We start from the raw sequence: 21,678 nt of genomic DNA on the forward strand, positions 1-21,678 counted from the left end.
CACCCTGACCCCCCAGGCCAGCCTAACAGTGACCTCACAATCACCCCCTAGACCTCCCACCTTTGAAGGCCAATATCCCAGCTGCTGGCCTATGTTCACATCCGAAAGTCCACACCTTTCCACCTGAAAGGCCTTTCCACCACCAGGCCAGAACCCCACCGGAGACAGGGGGGTTCAACTAAGTGACAGTGCCATCTGCCCACCCCAGGCACAACAAAGACCTCAGAATGACAGAGCCATCCGAGTACTTAAAGGATTCAATGCCCACAGAGAGGAAGTCCATGTGGAGGACCTCAGAGGAGAGGCGCATGTCCGACCTCACGCGGGTGCTGGAGTGGCTGCAACGCAGGCAGGGGAAGAAAAAGCAAACTTTCCAGGTGTGTACTTGGCGGAAAGGCTCTCCGGGGAGCCAGACTCAACACTATTACAATAGGGAGACATGGAACTGAGCCTCCCAGGAAACAAAAGGCGAGAGGAGCTTTAAGCACTGGGCGAACTAATAGAGAAGCACTCGGGGCAGAGGGGAGGTTGTCCAGGTGGTTAGGCCGGCTGTGCCAACTGTCACTCAGGTAGTTAGCCTCCCACCCTCCCACAGAGACCCGGAGGAGGGGGTGCTATCTTTCCAGATGATTTCATTTCAAAGGGATGGCTTCCAGGTCCTTGAGAAAAATATTCCTGGATTCTGAAACTGGCAAGGGGCTGGGAGAAGAAGATTTACATCTCAAAGGGGCAGGAAAAGAATTTACAAGTGCTGGTTTTCTGAAGGAAAAGGAAAGAGAGGTCCTGGGCCCAAGAGCCAGGAAGGAACCTCTCTAGTTTCATCGGGGTGAGGAAGGCGTTAAGGTTGTCTTGGTCAGTGTTCTAGAAGAGCTTAGGGACAATAGCTTCTAAGATCTCCAGGGTGGCAGAATGGGCCCTCCCCACTGTCCCCAGAAGCTTGCATCTTTATGATGGCTCCAGGGTCAAAGTGCATTCAGTCTCCACTGTTATCCCACCGGGACTCCCGCTAACATACCTCCTCCTTTCTACCCGGTATCCCAACGAGTTCTAATCTACCCATCTTGGTCCTCTTCAGCTGCTGTGACAGAATACCATAGACTCGGCTTATAAACAACAGAAATTAGTGTCTCCCAGTTTGACAGTCTGGGACGTCCAAGATCAAGGTGCCTGCAGATTCAGTGTCTGATGAGGACCCGCTTTCTGCTTCATAGATGGCCACCTTCTCGCTGTGTCCTCACAGGAAGGAAGAGATGGGAGAGCTCTCTGGGGTCTCTTTTATAAGGGCACTAATCCCACTTGTGGAGGCTGCACCCTCATGACCCAATCACCTCCCAAAAGCCTCACCTCCTAACACCCCCATCACACCGGGAGTCAGAATTTCAACATATGAATTGGGGGAGGGGAGGAGAGACACCATTCAGCCTGTAGCACCACTAGCACCACACTCCCTCTCTCTCCAGGAACTATGGCAACCAGTTTTGCCTCAGTTTCCCCCCAGGCCCACCATCTATGGAAAATCAAGCCATGTCCTTAGAAAGTGGTCTCCTCTGTAGAGGACACCCCGTGATCTTGAATTCTCCGGCCCCCAGAGAAAAACGGGTGGAAAATGGCATTACGTAGGATGATGCTAATGCTTATTAAGCATTTACTGTGTGCCAGGCCCTGTGCTTAGCCTTGCACTGCCTCCAGCAGGGCTACACGGTGGGCACCATTCTTACCCCTCAGCGGAAGTGACGTAATAAGGAAGCTGAGTGAGGTGCAAGGAAGCAATTTGCTTGAGCTCACAGAATTAATGAAGGGTCAAGCCAGGGTTCAAACTCAGATTAATCCAGTTCTCACTCTCAGGGGCTTTGTCAGGTCAACTCCCCATAACCACCTCCACTTCTCTGCTTCAGCCTCTCTAGCGGCCCCTGCCTTTCCAAAAAGTTCTCGTCCGTGTATGTGCTTGCTCCTCATTCATATGCAGAAAGATCCGGAGTGCTAGTTCCACCAGACATACTAAAACACGTCTGAGAAACATATTTTACATTAAGGTGCTAAAGATTTATGGATGGTCTACCCTCCTGGCCCCCCTTTTTGACTGCTGGGCCGCTCAGAACTCAGTATCAATCACAGAGATTTATATTCACTTCTGTGATCAACATGTGTCCCTTCTCATGAAGAGTATATTCCAGTGTTTTCACAGCTTTACCTTTTATGTGGCTTTTTACTGGAAATAATTTTGGACTCAGGGAGGGAACAAATTTAAATTGAAAATACACTGAAATCTTCAAGCATTCTTATCCTTCCCAGAGGCACGCGGATTTTGAAGAAGCTCCTGAGAAAGCGATGCTTCCGTGGCAGGTCCCAGACAGCACAGATTGAGGGGCGGGGGCGGGGGGGCTTTAGTAAAGGCGGTTGGAGGGGGGCTGTCTGTGGCCTCCTCTCCCTTCCCCTGGCGCCACACAGTCATTCATTAAGTTCTCAAAATAACCCTAGGAGATAAATCCTACTACTGCTTCCATCTTCAGATGAGGAAACCAAGCTGCCGAGAGAGCAGTCGCTTGCCCCAGATTGCTCAGCCCCCAGCAATAGAGCAGGATTCCCATGGGCGTCTGACCTGGAAGCCAGCCCCAGCCACCGTGTCCCCACAACCACAAGCAGCACACTGCAGGTGCAGACCCAGCCAATTCAGCTTTCCTTGAGGGGCTCCAGCACCCCTACTCCTTGTAGGCTGGCCTGGATGCCCCTCTGTGGGGCCCTCCCCACTGGACCCCAGAGCTCCCTGTTGTGTCCTCCCCCATGCCCCAGTGGGGGTGGGAGCCTAGGCATGCGCACAAGGAAGTCCACAGCCACCAAGAGGAGCGCCCAGGGAAGGAGAAAGGCGGGATGAAGTCATATGACGGAATGGGGAGGGGTTGGGACAGAAGGGAGATCTGCGGACAGAGGGCATGTTCTGGCTGGACTCCAAGACAAGAAGGCCTTCCTGTGGCTTCAGACTGGAGGCCATGGCAGGAAAGTCACAACTACACAGGTCATTTGGGGGCCAGGAGGAATTCCTACTAGGCTGGAGAGAGGGGCCGTTGTGTAGAGGGTAAGAGGGAGCTAGTGATGGGTTCTGAGGTGGGGGGGACAGCCAGATCTGGGAGTTAGGTCATTCTCTAGGAGCAGAGTGTCGTGGACAGCAGGGCGTGTCTGGAGGCAGAAGGACAATTGTGGGGGGATCCGGGGGGGGAGGGACAGAAGTAGCAGAGTGGGAGCCAGCCAAATCTAGAAGTGGGGAGGGTGCAGCCCGCTCTCCACAGAGCCACCCCTCTGTGGGGGCAGCCACAGTGCAATCCTGTCTGTCTTTTCAAAAACAGAAACCCAACTGGGCGGTACCCCCTAAAACAACTGGGAAGGAAGAAAAGAAAGGCCGAAGCATCCCCAAAAAGCAGAAAGGGAACCACCAGGCAGCCTTCTCTGAGAAGGTAACATGGGTTCCCCGGGTTGAGAAGGGGTACGCGCTCCACCCCTGCACAGTACCTGGCTACATTTTTTTTCAGTTTAAGGTTCTAAAATTCACCCCTGCTCCACACTAACACACAAATGAATCCCCTCCCCCCTCCCCCCTCCAGACCCCACCAGCCCCATGGATGCTGGCACTCCTGTGGTAGAGGGTCATTCTTGCCAGGTGCCTTCCTCTCACTGCCGTCCCCAGACCATTCAGGAATGCCATCTGAGAGGCTGAGAGATGAGAACAGCCAGGCTTAAGTGCCCCCCGTCCCCGACGGCTGTGGCTTCTGTGACCCCTTATGGACTCCCTCTGAGGTAGCAGGGACCAAAAGTCACGTGTGGGTGAGCAGGTGCCAACTTACCACCCCAGCCCCTTCACCTGCCTCAGGCCCAGAGCAGTCTCTCCTTTGGCCCCTTTGCCTACCTTTCTGCGAACCCCTGAAATCACTCATTTTGAGGGTGGAGGAGGCCACGCCAAGCCCTGTTCCTTGTGGAGTGACTTGTCTCCTGCTCCCCTCCAAGACCCCCGAGCAAGGTATCAAGAAGGACAAGGACCATGTCATGTACCAAAAGCTAAAGGGAAAACGCCTCAGCCTGGTTCCTGGCAGCTACTCCAGGGACAACCCCAAGAAATCTGGTAAGGGGAGCATCCTACCCTAAGACGGGAAGATGGGATGCCAGAGTCGTCCCTCATAATTGCCCATCTCTCAGAGTTACAGGAAGCCCACACTGTTGTCAAAGCAGCAGGTTCCATGCCAGCCCAGCAGCCCTGGACCGTTGTGGAGCCCCACGTGGCTCTTTAGGGATCACACCACAAAAGGTGCGACCTGGATGGCAAGCGAGTGGATGTCCAGGCTCTGCCCACCCCTGGGGGTTCTCTTCTCAGGGTGCCAGCAGAGTGTACCCCAGGTTCCTAAAAGCCAGTATGATGATGGCAACCTCGTGAACTCCAAATTATCTCACTGGTTTAGGTACTGTGACAATGTCAGTGTGACATACGAGGCACCACTCCTGCTGGCCCAAAACCCGCCAGGTGTTGCTCACACCCAGGAAGAAGTCGGCTTAGGTAATGCCAGATCCTCAGTTTCCAAGGCTCCCTGGGTTCTAACAGCTCTGTAGTGAACTTGGAGTTGTATAATCAGGGGTGAGTCTCTCCATCTGCAGGGGCCAGTTTTCATATCTAGAATGTGCAACAGTAACATGACTTGCCTCACAATAGAGTTTTAGTGAGATGAGGCATATAAAGCATGTAGCCTGATACATAGTAGGTGGTCAATAAATGGTGGCGGCAGCGATTTCTAAGGGAAAAAAATGCTAAAATTCTCAGGTGGGCTGTACCACGGTGTTGGAAAAACAGTTGCATTTATTGTGCCTGGCTTTTTGGAGAGGAGGTGTCTGGCAAAAGAAGTGGGAGGAGTGGCCGAAAGCTTTTGAGTAGGGGCTGGCAGGCCTCCCGTCCAAAATTACTCCCATCGTGCCCAGCAAAATGCCCTCTTTTCCTTTTCATTGAATACACCAAAGCTGTCGCAACCCAACTGCACTCACTTGCCTGTCAGGTTTCAATATGATTGGCTCTAGATGCCATGCAGAATCCTGGACTGAATTCTAGAACAACACTTTGGTGGAAAAACTGGTGAAATCCAAAGAAGCTGTTATGTGCCAAGGTTAACTTGTTAATTGTCTTTTGACAAATATTCCCTGCTGGTGTGAGATGTTAACATGAGGAGAAACTGAGCAAGAGTGTACAGGAACTCTATGTGCCATCTTTGCAACTAGATTGGCATAGGCCCTAGAGTTTTCTGTGACTCCCAGAGTCAAGTCTGGCTCCCGCTGAGCCCCTGAGCATCTGCAGATCTCCATTCCAGTGGTTGTTCCCTTTTCCCTGCCCCTTGCCAGAAGAGACACAGCCCCGTGTCCTTCATTTCCCCCAAAACCTCTCACAGGAAGCCTTTGTGTGTAAACAGACTTTACTGAAGTTTAGGGCAACAAAGGAAAAGAATTTCATGGCAGAATTCTACAGAAAACAAAACAGAAGTTGATTACAAAACCCTCTTAAGGGTTCGTCCAAGTCCTTTGTCCCCAGCCACCAGGAGATGTCCCCTGGCTACCTTTCCCTACTTTTCCCAGCTGTTCCACTCACCCCTGCACTGGAGCTAAAGTGAGCCCAAGTCTGGCCCCCAGATACAAGATTTAAGGAGGCACTCACTCTCTGGTATTGACTCTACACTTGCGGGAGCCTGAGACTGAACACCTCCTTGAATTGCACCCTTGCCCGGGGCACTTTGCTGTCCTCACTCTACTCCTGGGCCTTCCTAGCTCCCCTCTCTTCCTCTGTTTTTCCTCTCCCTCTCCTCCATCCTCTGCTTTCCTCACCCCACAATTCCCATTGGCTTTTTACCTGGAAGGATCACTTAATTTCCTTTGTTTTACTGTCTTATTCCACACTCAAAAGGAGTCTATCAAGATAATTTCCTAAACAAAGGCAGTTCCTTCCTTAAGAGAAAATCACTACCAGCTAATAAAATAATCCGTTTCATAACACTGCACAAAAATGCAAGCAGTTCTTTGGTTCTTTGCAGTACTCCCGCCCCAGCAAGACAAAATCCACCCAGTTCAACAGGGGACATTTTTCTCCCACCTGATGCAATACAACAAGTGGCCACTGGGAGGCAGCAGGTGCTCAGTTGCAGCAGGTGCTCAGAGGCACCCAGGAACCACCTTGGCATCCAGATGTGGCACCCAGGCACTGAATCAGGACTGAGCCTGAGCACAGCAAGGGGAGCTTCCAGAGAAGGCTAGCAAGAGGCCTGAAATGAAAGGGCAGGATCTGCTTTTGGAGTCAAGTTCAAGACAAAGCAGCCCCTAGGAAAGAGGTGGAGCCAGTTATGGACTATGGCAGGAGTCCAAGTGGAGAAAAATATGGATGAGGTAAGGACCAGGACTCCTGGTCCTGGCCTCCCCTGGCCCCACTCAACACCTGGATCATTGGTGTCCTTGTCAAGAGCCAGATCCCCCGGGTGTCCCAGGTTCCCTATCTGCAGAGTGAGGCCTTTGCACTCCTGTTGCCACGTTTCTGTGTGATATGCTGAGCAAGAGTCTGTGGGGAATGGCCATCAGATGATCCCCACCACCTCCAGAACTAGAATGTGACCACTCTATCTGTACAGATACAACAACTCCCACTCATCCACGTTTTTAGTGTATGGTGGCCACAAAATCAAAATCTGTGACACACAGTGTGTTCTTTTTTTTTTTTTTTTACGTTTATTTATTTTTGAGACAGAGAGAGACAGAGCATGAACGGGGGAGGGTCAGAGAGAGGGAGACACAGAATCTGAAACAGGCTCCAGGCTGTCAGCACAGAGCCCGACGCGGGGCTCGAACTCACGGACCACGAGATCATGACCTGAGCCGAAGTTGGATGCCCAACCGACTGAGCCACCCAGGCTCCCCAACACACCATGTGTTCTGAATGAGTGACACAGACCTGCCTCCAGCTCCAGAACCCCACAGCCAATAGAAAACATCAGTGATGACCCCCACGGGGAACACTGTGCTTTTCAACGCAGACCACTTCATCTTTGTCCACCTCAATTTCACAAAAGCTCCCATTCACTCCTCCTAACAGCTGAAATGCCACCTCCATCCCACCAATGACCACCACGCTGTCGCACCCAGGAGGCACCGGCCTGCTGCCACGCTGCTGCTGTGGGCCACGGGCCACTCCCTTCTCCCCACACTTGAACTCCCTGAAAACACTCTCTTCTGTTACCTCTTTCTCACCAACCCCTTGGCCCACGTGGAGGGCCACTAAGTTGGTTTTGAATTTGTAAAAGGTCATTCTGGCTATGGTCCCATAAAAGACCCTGGGAAAGAAATTGGAGCCCATTTCCAAAGTAAATCTTGGCAAAGTCTGAGCCGGCTAAACTAGAAAAGGGACAGGCGGCTGTCCCTGAATTTATATAACTGTTGGAGGTCTAGACTCATTCCCCCTAGACATAGCCCGGTAAAATTCCCAAACTTTCTTGATGAAATCTTGCAAGCTTACAAGGAGAACAATCTACTTACAAAGGAAAAAAGAAAATGCCCTAGGTGAGAGCAAAGACCCCAAACTAGCAAATAACTGGTTTACAGATCAGAATCTAGATACACTTAAAATTGGGTTTAATATGGAAAGACAACAAAAGAATAAGCCAAGAGATAACAAGAAAGACAAACAAATGAGGTGGAATTCAGGCTAAAAAGAAACATGTCAGGTAAAAGAGGGATATTTTTAAATCTTAAAGAGAATAAGTAATAAACCTAAACCTACACCCACCAAAAAATATAGTAGCTGAATACATAGTTATTGAGAACCGCAAAGAGAATCTAACAAAAATACAAGTATAGTGGGCGATTCTAATATGCCTCTTTGATTTCTTTATATGCCTCTTTTTGAATCAAACAGATCAAACAGACTTAACTTTATATTTGAACAGAGAATGAGTTTTTATGTGGCTAAAAAATATCTACAAAACTCATCTGCATTTTCACCTCAAAGAAAACGTTAACATTCACAAAGTAAAGATCCTAGGGCCATGGCATTATCCTAAAGCAATAATTAGAAATAACATTTAAATTAAAAGATACTCCCAACTCAGCAGTCATAAATGAACAAATACACTCCTAAAATACCCTGTATCAGAGGGGGGATAAAAACTCATGAAAATAAGCCCGTTTCTTACGAAAACCTATGGGAACAAAGGCGGAATCTAGCCTCAGAAGAAAATTTATTATAAAAACTAAAACTAATAATTCTTACCTTTATAACACAAAAAAAGTAAGAAAAAAACTAATACTTGTAGCAATCCATTATTTACAAGAAGATAGAAGAAATAATTTATGTGAAAAAGAGAGCTTTAATACATTAAATAAATACCAGCTGAGATTAATGAAACCCAAGCTAAAAAATAGTTAAAAGGATCAATCCAAAGCTAGTTTAAAAAAAAAAATTTATAATGTTTATTCATTTTGAGGGGGTGGCAAAGGAGGGGCAGAAAGAGTGGGAGACACAGAATCTGAAGCAGGCTCCAAGTTCTGCACTGTCAACACAGAGCCCGATGCGGGGCTCGAACCCAGGATCCTTGAGATCATGGCCCAAGCTGACGTCGGACGCTTAACTGACTGAGCCACCCAGGCGCCCCCCCCAACCCCCCCGCCAAAGCTAATTTTTTGAAAAAGCAAATGACGAGTAGTATGAACTTTTCGTGACCATCGTTAAAAAGAGTAGGGGTGCCTGAGTGGCTCAGTCAGGTAAGCGTCCGACTACTCTTGGTTTCTGTTCAGGTCATGATCTCGCAATCGGTAAGATCGAGCTCCCCATCAGGCTTTGCACTGAGCACGGAGTCTGCTTGGGACTCTCTCTCTCTCCCTCGCTCTGGCCCTTCCCCGCTTGTATGCACACACTCTCTCTCTCTTCAAACAAATAAATAAACTTAAAAAAAAAAAAGAGCAAAAATGTCGAAGATTTTCTATGGAGAGAATGTATAAGCAAAGATGAGAAATACATGAACTGAGCTGTAATAGAACACTATATACACCTCTCTCTGATACATCTGAAAACCTAGAAGAAATAGATCATTTCCTCTCGTACTTTAAATTATTAAAATTGATATCATAGGCGCCTGGGTGGCTCAGTCAGCTGAGTGTCTGACTTCGGCTCAGGTCATGATCTCACGGTCTGTGAGTTCGAGCCCCGCATCGGGCTCTGTGCTGACAGCTCAGAGCCTGGAACCCGCTTTGGATTCTGTGTCTCCGTTTCTCTCTGCCCCTCCCCAACTCATGTTCTTTCTCTCTCTCTCTCTAAAAAATAAATAATAAGGGGCGCCTGGGTGGCGCAGTCGGTTAAGCGTCCGACTTCAGCCAGGTCACGATCTCGCGGTCCGTGAGTTCAAGCCCCGCATCAGGCTCTGGGCCGATGGCTCGGAGCCTGGAGCCTGTTTCCGGTTCTGTGTCTCCCTCTCTCTCTGCCCCTCCCCCGTTCATGCTCTGTCTCTCTCTGTCCCAAAAATAAATAAAAAACGTTGGGAAAAAAAATTTAAAAAAAAAAATAAAAAAAAAATAAATAATAAGCATTAAAATTTTTTTAATTGATATAATAAAGAAACATTGAGAAGAGCAATTTCTGAAGTAAAAATTGAAAGGTGGTTGACACTTTCCCACTGAAAAAGTCACCAGGACAAAAGGCTTCACATTTGGTTCTATCTAACCTTTTCAAGAACAAATGATCTCAATATCACTTCAACTATTCTGGACCATATAACATACAGATATTCGTGCATTAATCCCACAAGTCACCATAACCACAATATTAAAATATTTGCAAAGAAGTAATATAGATGCAAAAAATTTAAAAATTTTAGCAAATATGCCAACTGTATGAAAATAGATCAACTATTTCAATGTGTGAAATTAATAACACACCATGACCAAGTGGAATTTCTTGTAGTGGTTAGGAAAGGTTAGATTGTCAATATCAGAATATCTAAGAACATAATTTATTCCATTAGTAAAATAAAGGAAAAACCATATGAGCATGTCAGTAAGTGACAGAAAAGCAGTAAGTAGAGTCAAGCAATGATTACTAATAAAAACTCTGTGTAACCTAAGAATTATTAAGCTGATAAATATTATAAAGCATACCAAAAATAGTGGCAAGTATCATTCTAAATGACAAAGTGCTAATTATTTTAATTAAAAGCAGGAACAAAATGAGGCATGACTGCTCTCATCATTATTGACATTGTGTTAGAACATCTGTCAAATGCAATATGTCAAGAAGAGTATATACATTTTCTAAATGTTACAAGGAAGCTATTTTCATTGTTCCCCTGGTATGATTATGTATCTCTAAAACTCAAGAAACTCTAGTAAAGAAAGAATAGAATGTAGTTTTGTTGTTACTGGACTAGAAAAAATACATTGTGAAGCAGTAGTCTTTTCTCTATACTAGTCATACCAGTCAGAAATGGAAATGGGGAGAATATATTCCCTTCTCATTAGTAAAAAAAATAAAAAATAAAAAAAAAGCTACAAAATACCGAGTGGTAAATTTAGCAAGAAGAAAAAAAAATTAAATTCTCCAAACACTTGCCCCCACAGTATTTAAATTCAGTCCAAACCACATATTTGGATAACATCTGACACTCACCATTTAATTTCATACATTTGTGTCTTTGTGCATGCTGTTCCTCCTTCCCATTTCCATTTCATACCTGCACATGCTGTTCCTCCTTCCACACATGTTGTTCCTCCTGCTGCACATGCTATTCCTCCTGCCACACATGTTGTTCCTCCTGCTGCACATGCTGTTCCTCCTGCTCGCACATGCTGTTCCTCCTGATGCACATGCTGTTCCTTCTGCCTGCACATGCCGTTTCTCATACCTGCACATGCTGTTCCTCCGGCTCGCACATGCTGTTCCTCCTGCTGCACATGCTGTGCCTCCTGCCTGCAATACTTTTCTCCCCTTTTCATCTAATAATCTGTTTTTCCTTTAAAAACCATGTCAGGGGCGCCTGGGTGGCGCAGTCGGTTAAGCGTCCGACTTCAGCCAGGTCACGATCTCGCGGTCCGTGAGTTCGAGCCCCGCGTCAGGCTCTGGGCTGATGGCTCGGAGCCTGGAGCCTGTTTCCGATTCTGTGTCTCCCTCTCTCTCTGCCCCTCCCCCGTTCATGTTCTGTCTCTCTCTGTCCCAAAAATAAATAAAAAACGTTGAAAAAAAAATTTTTTTTAAAAAACCATGTCAGAGTTGATTTCAGATAGCTTCCCCTACCTCCTCTAGGCTAAGGTTCCCTGTAGGTGAGGAGGGAAAGAAGAGAAGGTCTAGAGGGGGACTAAAGACAAGAGGGAAGGGGAGGGAGCTGGGGGAGGCAGGGAGAAAGGAGGGAGGAAAAGACAAGTGAGAATTCAGCCAATGCCAAGAAGAGACTGCAAACCTTGAAGTGACCTCGTATCTCACAACAGGCAATCGTTTGAAGCCCGTGCAGACTCGCCAGCCTCACCCCTTCCTGTCTGCCCTGCCTCTCACCTCTACCAGGCTCTAACTCCCTGCTGTGCCATCTGTCCAATTTCAGAACTAGACATCAAGGATGCCATCGTCCTGGAGTCCACTCAACGGTCCGTGCCATACCATCGACAAAGCATCATCGACCCCATGCTCCAGGACCCTCTCTTTAGCACTCGGAGGTCGACGCTCTTGAGAGACTGGGTGGTAGGCAGGATGCCCGAGGTCTCCTACGAGCGCAAGCTGAAGAGCCTCATGGAGAAGGGCGCCGAGCCCAAGGTGGAGACGGTGAGAATGCTGAAGCCGGAGGAGGTGCTGAGCTGCCGGTGAGTCTCCACAGTCTGGTTCAGACACCGGGGCTAAGCCTGGGGGAGGGGAGGGCGGCGGTGGCAGGACAGGGCTCCGTCTTTGTGACCTGAAGGGCTGACCCAGGGCCGAAGCCGCTGGGTTTCCAGGAGCCCCAGCTGCTGGGGTACCAGCTCTTGGATGAGGCGCGACATTTAGGTGCTGCCATTTTGATGCCACGCCTCTGGACACCTTCACCACCCCTCCAGTATTTCTGTACGTTTCACAGTACAAACCATGAATTATCCACAATGAAAGAATGAGTTGTCTGTGGCCTGGTTTGAACAGGAAATCCCTCTGAGGGCCTTCACACGGCAGTGTCACGTTGCTGGTGATAGGAGCCACCCTCCCTCCTCAGCTGGCTACCTACTGTATGTTTGGGGTTTTAGACTCCAGAAGGTACTATGAATAGAGTGTGAGCCATTTGCTGTTTACTGTTCTCACTAAAGGTCTTCTTTATCACTTGTTCTTTGTCGCATTTATCAGGACCTGCTGGTTTCCGCCCCCAGATTCAAGCGCCCCTCCCAAGCCCTTTCCTGTAAAGATGTAACTGATAAGATTCAGAAATTTCAGTAGGGGAAACGGACAACAGAATAATGTGGATGTCCTGTAGACTGAACAGCAGTGAACTCATCTGTAGAGTTAAGATTGGCCTCAGATGCCTGGCACACAGTGACCCCATTCCAAAGTCCTGCTCTGCTCACTGACTGGCTGAGAGATGGATGGGTAGAATGGCAGGCCTCCCCCACTGAAGGGGGCTTCTAGCTTGACCTCTCCACGGATGGGTGACTTTGGCTATGGCTTTCAGTCTGACAGGGTGATTCTAGTGGACTCTGGCCAACAGACAGCTACCTGGGCTCAATACTGGGCAGAAAAGAGATTTGGACAGGGCCCCTACCCTCCAAGGAGGGAGAGAGAATATTTGGAGAGATGGCATCCAACAAGCCATCCAAGAAAAAGATGAAACTGTCCATAACGGGATCTTAGTGAGTACATGTACATTTGTGTGAGATCTTCCAGAGCTGTGCTGGTCACAGACGGAAGGGGCAGACCCTGACTGGTGCTGTCATGGAAAAGTAGTCCCGACATGGGGCTGGAGAGTGGGATCTAAGGTGGCTATAAGACCAGGCAAGCTCTGGGCAGATCTTGAAGGAGAGAGAGACCATTCCCAATGGTTATATCAATATCCAGCTCTTCCCCCATCAACTGTAGCAAAGAAACCAGCAGGTGGCCTGAGTAGGGGGACTACCTCCTTTACTAAAGCTGGGAACAAGGTCAAGATTGCTGGTAGAATACAGAGCTCTCAGGATATGACAATAGAGATACTCTCTAGACCACACAGCATAGATGGGACCAATTCTACTCTCCAGTGTAAGTTAGAATTGTGGAGCTTTAGCTAAGATTTTAAATCAATGGCCAGACTTTTAAATTGTTTGAATGATATTATAAGAAAATACTCCCCTTTCCCACAATTTTACTCAGCTTTTATTGCCACCGTTCTGTATTTGGCCCAGGCTTTGGCATCACTGAGGTTATGCACACCTGGCAGTGATGGAACCCCTGACAATTGGATCTCTCCCCACGTGGCTTAATGTATCATGACCACCATATTGCACCTGCTTTCTTAATGGCATGTTAGCTTTGGCAGAAGAGTCCTTGAAATGGATATTCTGTTATTTGCTTAACCATTCCACTGCTGATGGAATTTCTTTTTTTCCTGTTGTTGCTAACCCCAGAGTGAACACTTTGATTTATATAGCTTTTTATCCCCCTTGGCTTCTCTTCTTGGGATTCGTTGAAGGCCTGAGTGGATGGAGTTCCTGAGTCAAAGATCATGAACTGTTGGCAGGGAGGGACTTGGGGGGACAGGGACGGAGCTTGGCATCTATGTTGCCAAATTACTTTCCAAGAGTTATATGAATAAAAACTCCCATCAGCTCTGTGGGGTGTCCCACTCTCTCATAAGACCTCTGTCAGCTCCAGAATGTCCACAGAGCCCATTCCCTTTAGAGATCCCACGCTGCCTAAATCTAAGCTCTTGTCAATAAAGTTTGAAGCTAGAGTGACTCCACCCGCAACTGACCTCTTTGGCCCTTGTCTTGCACAGATATCTGAGGTTGTCCAAGAACAACATTCGAACCTTGCTCAAGCTGTGCAAGGATGCAGGCATGAACGTGGACATCCACCCCCACATGGTCGAAGAAGAGATAGACGCTAAAAAGGTGTTTGCGCAAATCCCCAGCGTGGCCCTTTAGGCAGCTCCTCCCCCAGGCCACTGCAAGCTCCCTCTGCTGTTGGATCCCTGCCCCCCCCCCAGGTGACATCTTCTGGTACCCCATGCCATCAGACCTGGTGCATCTCTTTTAGACAGTAGTGATCAGAAAACAAGGCCAGACTGCATGAATCATTGTACTGATGTAGCATTTGTCCTTGACCCAAATCAAAACTGATTTGGGAGAGACTGTGGATTTTCTCCCCACCAAAAGAAAACTCTTTAGAAAGGGCTTGTTAGAAAAGGAGTCTTGGAAAAAGTGAGAACTGGAGACCCAGAGTCCCCAGAGGGACATCAGGAGGGACAAAGGGCTGAGGGGCTGGTTGGGGACACACACACATCACAGGTCTTATACACCACCCCCAACCCCTGCCCTTGTGGAACTTCATTCTGTGGGGAGCTGAATGCTACATCTTCAAAGGACTGCTTGCTGCTCCCAGACCCTCAAGACAGGGGCTACCCTGGGACCCTCACCTCTCAGACCCCAGGTGCTTCAACAGAGGTTGCAAGCTTCCCCTGGGGTTCAACAGGGACTGGAAAAGAGAGGGGTAAATGAATGCAGAGGAGAGGCCTCGCCCCACCCCACAGCTGCTACGGCCACCTGGGTGCTCTTCTGGGGTCCACAGGGCTTTTCTCTGGGAGCTCCACAGGCACAGGGAGTCTCCAGCTCAGCTTCTTGACATTCTAACCAAATGAGCTACAGTGAGCCCCAAGATTCACAGACAACACTGAGAAAAGAACATTTATCAGCAGCCCCAAGCCAGGGTCCGTTGGCAGAGAGTGCCATCTGTAGCACAGTGTACTTTATAAACTGAAGTGGCCTCGCCATTACCTTTTTAACAGTTATCACCAGATACAGAAACACACACACACCAGCAACAGAGTCACACAGGTACAGCCCCCTGGTTTATGGCAAAGGTGACACTGTGGTGCAGTGGCGAAAAGACAATCTTTTCAATAAATCAGGCTGGTCAATTAAATGTCCATATGGAAAAAAATATCAACCCTCCGCCTCTCACCAAATGCAAAAATAGGTTCCAGATGGATGCAGATTGTGAAAGCTTTTAGAAGAAACATAGAAGACAATCTCCATGACCTTGAGATAGGCCAAAAAAAAAAAAATTAAACACAAAAAGCCTCAGTAAGAAAATAAAACATTAATAAATTATATCATATTGAAAGTAGAACTTCCACTCATCAAAAGACATCAGTGAGAGAGTGAGAAGGCAGGTGACCCGTGTGGGAAAATACAGATCTGACAGAGGGCTCACACTCAGATGAGCCCGTATTTTAACTCTGATAAGTCAATGTGAAGAAGGCAGGCAACTCGATCAAAAAATGGGCAAAAGTCTTATGTAGGCACCTTGCAAAAGTGTTAGCTGAGTGACCGATAAACATAAGAAATTGTATTAGTTTTCAGGAATGCAAATGAAAAATACAAGGCAATACCACCAACACCACCAGAATGAATGATCCCAATTATAGTGGAAAGTGTAGAGCAAAGAGAACGCCATTGGGATGAGTACAATCGCTTTGGAAAACTGGCAACATCTACAAAATTTGTTTACACACTGATGCTGTGGTCCAGTATTCATTCCTAGATACGCACTTCACAGGATTGTACAGCTATGTGCACCAGAAGACTGTCCTAGAACGTTCGCAGTGGCTTTATTCAATGCAGACAAATCCTGGATTCAACCCAAACATCCATCAGCAGTAGAAAGATTAACTAGCAGTGTATTCATACAATGGAATACTGCATAGAAACGAGAATGAGCAAATACGGATGAACGAAGCATGCAATATCACGCAAAAGTAGCAAGACACAGAAAGGAGGACAGCTGTATGATTCCCCGTGTACAACAGCACCCCCCACCCCCACCCCACGCCAGGCAAGACGAATCTACCGTGGTAGAAGCCAGGATAGCGGCGGCCCCTGGAGGAGGGTGTGTAGTGCCTGGAGCGGCATCTGCCGTGCTGGTCACACGGGGGTTCATTCACTGTACACTTAGGAGTGCTGCCTTTTAGGCAGGTATACGTACTTTAATTAAAGTACATTTTTAAAAGTATACGAACAAGAGTTCTGGTTTTGTTTGCTAAAAACAATAACAGCCTCAAAAGCGAAGCAGTTTGGGTCCCCTCCACCTGAGAAGCTAAGGTGACCAGGGGATAGAGGCTTCCAGTCCTGGGGATGTAGTGTACATCTTGGGGACTTTGGTTAATAATGGAGTGCTGTATATTTGGGGGTTGCTGTATGTTTGGATCTTGAAAATTCTCACAAGAAAAGCACCAGAAACTAATATGTGGTATGTTAATCATGTCTCGATACAAAAATAAAATTAGAAAAATTACTTTTAAAAAACAACAGGAGCCTCAAAACTGAGGTGGTTCAGAGTCCCCCGCGTCCCCCTCGCCCTCCCCCTCCCATCCACAGCGGTAGTTCCCTCTCAGCGCCACCAGGTGGAGCTCCTCCACAGCAGAAGACCTGCACCCACAGAGTGGGGCGTCTGCGGGGAGAGCCGTCAAGCCCAGGTGAGGGGCAGCAGAACCCCAGGTGACTGCAGCCTGAGCTCAGAGAGGGTGGGCAAAGCCCAGCCATGCATACACCAGCTGAGGACCCCTGGGCACGTCATTTCTCTGAAGCATCCATTCTTCCCCCAAAATGGGGACAAGAAACGCAATTTAAAACAACAATGAGGTGTCACTTTATACCTAATTAGACTGGAAAATATTAGTAAGCTGGGGAATGCCAGTGTTGGCCCAGATACAGAAATAAAGGAGTTTCAAGCCTCGCCAGTAGATAGTGCAGGCTGTTGTGGCTTTCTTGGTGAAGTCACGCAGATATCAGAGACTGGCAATTCCACTCCTGAGTATATACTCCAAAGAAGTTCCATCACAGGAGACATATTGGAAGGTGTCCCCCCCACACACACACACCATGTTGACAGGTGGTTGGGTGCTGGAGGCAGTCCCATGTGTGGGAAGGTGGACGGCAAAATGTGGTGGATGGAAACGATGGGAAACGGGATGAAATGTTACACACTGACCTTCATACAAAATAAAAATACATGCATGTAAATAATACATTGCTTGTAAGAACATGTGTAAATGTATTAGGACAGCTGAAGTGGGAGAAGGACGGAGGGAAAGGAAGGAGGGAAAGAGAGAAGGAGGGAGGGAGGAAAGGAGGGAGTAAGGAAGGAAGGGAGGGAGGGAGGGAGGGAGGGAGGGAGAGAGGGAGGAAGGAAAGGAAGGAAAAGAAAATGTGGACAAGAATACCAAGTTTCTAGAGTGGTTGTGAAAGAAGAATCTAAGGGAAGTTTCTATAGCATCTCTAGCATTTTCTGAGCACCCAATTATTTTCTACTTGTGCCTTTATACGTTAATATTTCTTCAATGCCTATTGTGTGTTAGACAATGTACTAGGCTCTGTAATACAACAATAAAACAGACCAAAAAGAAAAATTCCTGCCACTGAGAGCTCTGAGCCTTATTCCACAAACCTGGGTATGGAGAAATGGCACACCTTCCTAAATCAAATTACTGCCAGTCCGATTTTGTGCCCCCACCATGCTGCACTGGTGAGGAATCCAATTTCAGTCATGGGTGGGGCTCCCTCTGTCAGAGCCCCAGGCTCTGGGATATAGGAGCAGTATGCCCAGGGTGTGTAGGATTCCCAGTCCCTCGTGTCAGTCTACACCGGTCACTGCTGAATCACTGTGAGTCACAGCCCACAAGAGCCCAAAGTTCTGGTTCCATTTGGTGAGGCACCAAGCTGGCTCAAGGATTTCTGCAGGGAGGCCCCAAGGCTGTGATCCTGCCTTCTGAGAAGGGCCACATAGCCATGGCTCCCAGGACAGACTGTCATCTCCAGGACACTGCCAGCATCGGAGATACATCTCCATCACAGCTGTGCTGGCTCCGTTTTCCATGGATTATGCTTCCTCTCCCCCCAGGACCTAGGCTACCAGACCAAGGCAGCTGGGTTGTCCACAGACACCGTCTGCCCCTGGCCTGGCAACAGAAATGTCCTGGGGGTGGTGAGAGAGCTGCTTGCTCTGCGAAGGGAGGGGAGGGAGGGAGAAATTCGGAGAACCAAGCATAAAGAATTCTCAGGCTTTTAAATTCTTCTCCCAGAGTGCAAACAAAACACAAATTTAAATCACAATAAAGAGCCCCAACATCGTTCCTATTTCTGGGTTCTTATGTATTCAACACAGTGGTTGAGTGCTTACTGAATGCTGTGTGTTCTAGGCACTTGGGGGGCCTTCAGTGACTGGTGTGATGGTCGATAGTACAGTGTGGATGGCGATAGGGAAGAGGCTGTCCCAATTCAGTTTATTTGGTTGCCAGAAATAGTCAATAGGCAAAAAAAGAAAACGCATGTCTGTATGTGTACATGTGTATATAATACCTGTATGTATGTATATGTATATACACATATGCATGTATTTGTTCACACATACATGCATATTGTGTGTATACATGCATGTATACAATGTGTGTGTGCACCTGTATAGAATGCATGCATGTGTGCATATGTTTGTGTGTATGTACATATGTGTGTATGTATACGTGTGTAAATAATGCATGGTGTGTGTAATATCAAGTAGTTTCCAGAATCAGCCTAACCACTTCCTGGACTGTATCTGTTGGAGACACAAATTGCAGGGAGAGGGTCTGATTGCCGCCTCCGGGTCAGGGCCCCATCCCTTGGCCCAGGGAGGACAGAGTGTCATGAGAGGCAGTTCCACCAAAGCCACACAAGGGGAAGCAGGGTAGTCCCCCAAAGGAAACTGAGGTACCTGTTGGTTACTCACCGCCAGGTGAGAATTCTCCCCCAATAACAAGAAACCCTGACCATCTCCCATGGTGTTTGTCGGCCGGGGGTGGAGGGGCAGCTTGGCAGGAGGTTCTGGCTTGGGAGGGCTCATGAGGTGACAGTCACGCTGCCTGTCATCTGCAGGCATGGCCAGGCCCAGAGGACACACTGGTTCATCACAGGGGTGGCTAGTTGGCTCTGGCTGTCTGGCTTTGGGGAGGCGGCCTCAGTGCCCCACAGACATGGGCCTGTCCTGATGACATGGCTGCTTCCCCTGAGCAGGCCATCCCAAATACAGCAAGGCGACGCTTCAGGTCCCTCCACGCTCCTGTCTCAAAAGTCCGAGACAATGTCTTGCCAGTTACACAGCTCGCCTCATTCAGCGTGACAGGGAATAATGGCACGAAGATCAGGAGTTGACTGTCACTGGGAGCCATAGTGGGGACTGGCCACCACCTGCGCTGGTGGAAAGTGGGTAGGAACCTAAAGATGTAGCGAGTAGCCTTGGCTGAAAGAGTCAGGGGAGGCCCCTCCGAGGAGGTGACATTTGAGTCAGACCTGGAGGGGAAGTAGAAGTTCACCAACAGAGATGGGAGGAAGAGCACTCGGGGCGGCTCAGGGGTCAGTTCCGCTGCAAAGACTGGAAGCCTGGACAGAGAAGGCCTCTGAAGCACCTGAGCACTGCCTGCCTGTGTGGGGCCTGCTCCCAGGCCTGCCCTTGCTTCCTGCCCCTGGACTCCAGTGTCTGGCTGCTAAGGGGGAATGGGCTTGCTATCTCTGCGGGAAGCACCCACTCCCCCAGCTCACTGGCCTCCTGGGAGGGTGAGTCGTGAAGACTGTCCTTCTAGGAGAAAGGCTGGACTCCTGGAAGACCCTGCCCTGCACCCCCACTGAGGGCCAGGAGGCAGGGTGGAGGGGTGGTGAGCAGGGGCTATCGCTATGGCTTTCCATGTCACTGGGCCCAGGCCAACTTCACCACGCCCTGCCCCTTTATGGGGTTGGGGACAGCCGGTCAGAGACTGACAGATCCATTTGATCATCCCTGAGGCCCCCACACCCCGGAAACACACAAATTCCCACTGGCTCTGGGCCAGCGGGCTAGGAGCTTCAGCAGGGCCAGGGGAGCTGCCTTGCCTAAGGCATCCGTATCCCCTAGGACGCATTAGGCAGGCTTCACTGGCCAGAGCAGGACAAGTCTGCAGAGAAACAGGCTCATGGGGGCTCAGATCCCCAGAGGGGTGGGGGCTGTCTGGCCCCAGCCGTATAAGCAACAAGGGGTGCACACAGTGCCCTTCTCCCTCCTCTCCCGTGGTGGAAGACGGTGAAGGAGGAGGGGAATAAGATACGGGCAGCAAAGCCACTGCCGCATCCTAAGTAGTCAAGGCCAGAGACAAGTCCACACCTCCAGCCACAGAACCCAGTGCCACGGAGCCAATGTCCCTGCCCCACGGGCTCCGGGGAGCTACAGAGTCTGTTGCCCAGGACCCAGCTGGGAGGGAGAGTCCTGCAGCTCTGCCCACCATGAGGCCACCAGCTCCAAAGTAAACCACACCCCTCAAGTCCAAAATAAAACTCCCGGTGGCCACCAAGCTCAGAGGTACGGGCTTTGTCCCAGACCTGCTGGGACCTCTGACGTAGGAAGGGAAAAGCCCCACTTAAACAGCTCTGGGCACTGGTGTGAAAAACAGGAGGGGCTTGCCCAGCACACCCAGGTGGAAAAGTGCAGAGCCTGGACTCAACCCAGGTATGTCAACAAGGAGACCCAGGTTCTCTCTTTAACTCATTGACTAAAGTGTTAAGTCCATTTGCAGCAGATATTTACTGAGCTCTTCCTGTGTGACCAAGACTGCTCAGCCCCAGAGATTCTGTGATGAGCAAAAACAGACATGATCCCACTGCATGGAACTTACAGGTTAGTTGGGGAAACAGCTCTTGAAGAAGTCTTTAAAAATACAGAATTACTAAGTATGTCGAGTACTATCAAGAAAAGAATGGATTTAGTCATAGACAACCTCCTTTAGAGGGTGGCCAGGGAAGATGCTTCTTAAAAGCAAAGGTGCTTTGAAACCCTGTCCAAGCACAGCAGAAGTGAGTGCAGGGATCGATTAATAATGTCTGCCATGGCCACTGGATTAGCAAGTGGTCGTGGTATGCATGCCAAATACTTGCTTCAACTGGTTTATGCACTCATCTAGGATCCTTGCTACCCAAAGAAGAACTACATATGATCCTTTTCTTTAAATTTTTTTAATGTTTATTTATTTTTAGGGAGGGAGAGACAGAGCATGATCAGGGGAGGGGCAGAGAGACAGGGAGACACAGAATCTGAAGCAGGCTCCAGGCTCTGAGCTGTCAGCACAGAGCCTGATGGGGGGATTGAACCCCGGGACTGCGAGATCATGACCTGAGCCAAAGTTGGACACTTAACTACTGAGCCACCCTGGCACCCTGATCTAGATGTGTTTCTAATTCTCCTGGAATTCATCGTGGGATCATGTGGATGAACATTTGCAGAAGCAGCCATGATACATGACAGCTCACTAGCTTTAATTAGTAGAAAAGCCAAGGAAGTGAAATAGAACCTGTAAGGGAATGATTGGTAGCCACTAGGGTGATGTTAGTGAGGTCTTGAAGGACATGGGACTTGGGAGCCTGTTGAAAAGAAGGCCCTCGTTTTAAAGAGCAGAAGGCACTTAGCATCAGAGAGTGTTAGACCTTCTC

The 21,678-nt window shown here is 48.7% G+C and overlaps 1 protein-coding gene across 3 annotated transcripts; it reads left to right on the forward strand.

Moving 5' to 3' along the window:
- Positions 1-80: 80 nt before the first annotated feature.
- C17H16orf78 (chromosome 17 C16orf78 homolog) lies at positions 81-16,435 on the forward strand. Of its 3 annotated transcripts, XM_058706069.1 has the most exons (6): positions 82-377; positions 3,342-3,449; positions 3,997-4,111; positions 11,589-11,844; positions 13,971-14,085; positions 15,549-16,435. In XM_058706069.1, exons 1-6 carry the CDS (start codon positions 228-230, stop codon positions 15,606-15,608), a joined length of 804 nt encoding a protein of 267 aa, XP_058562052.1. In that variant the 5' UTR covers positions 82-227; the 3' UTR covers positions 15,609-16,435. The 3 variants fall into 3 exon arrangements, with proteins under 3 accessions (XP_058562054.1, XP_058562052.1, XP_058562053.1); XM_058706071.1 differs by lacking the exons at positions 13,971-14,085; positions 15,549-16,435 and adding an exon at positions 12,350-13,925 and having other exon boundaries at positions 81-377; XM_058706070.1 differs by lacking the exon at positions 15,549-16,435 and having other exon boundaries at positions 84-377; positions 13,971-14,267.
- The last annotated feature ends 5,243 nt before the right edge of the window (positions 16,436-21,678 follow it).

Source organism: Neofelis nebulosa, chromosome 17, assembly GCF_028018385.1.
Source record: "Neofelis nebulosa isolate mNeoNeb1 chromosome 17, mNeoNeb1.pri, whole genome shotgun sequence".
NCBI classification, from domain to species: Eukaryota; Metazoa; Chordata; class Mammalia; order Carnivora; family Felidae; genus Neofelis; species Neofelis nebulosa.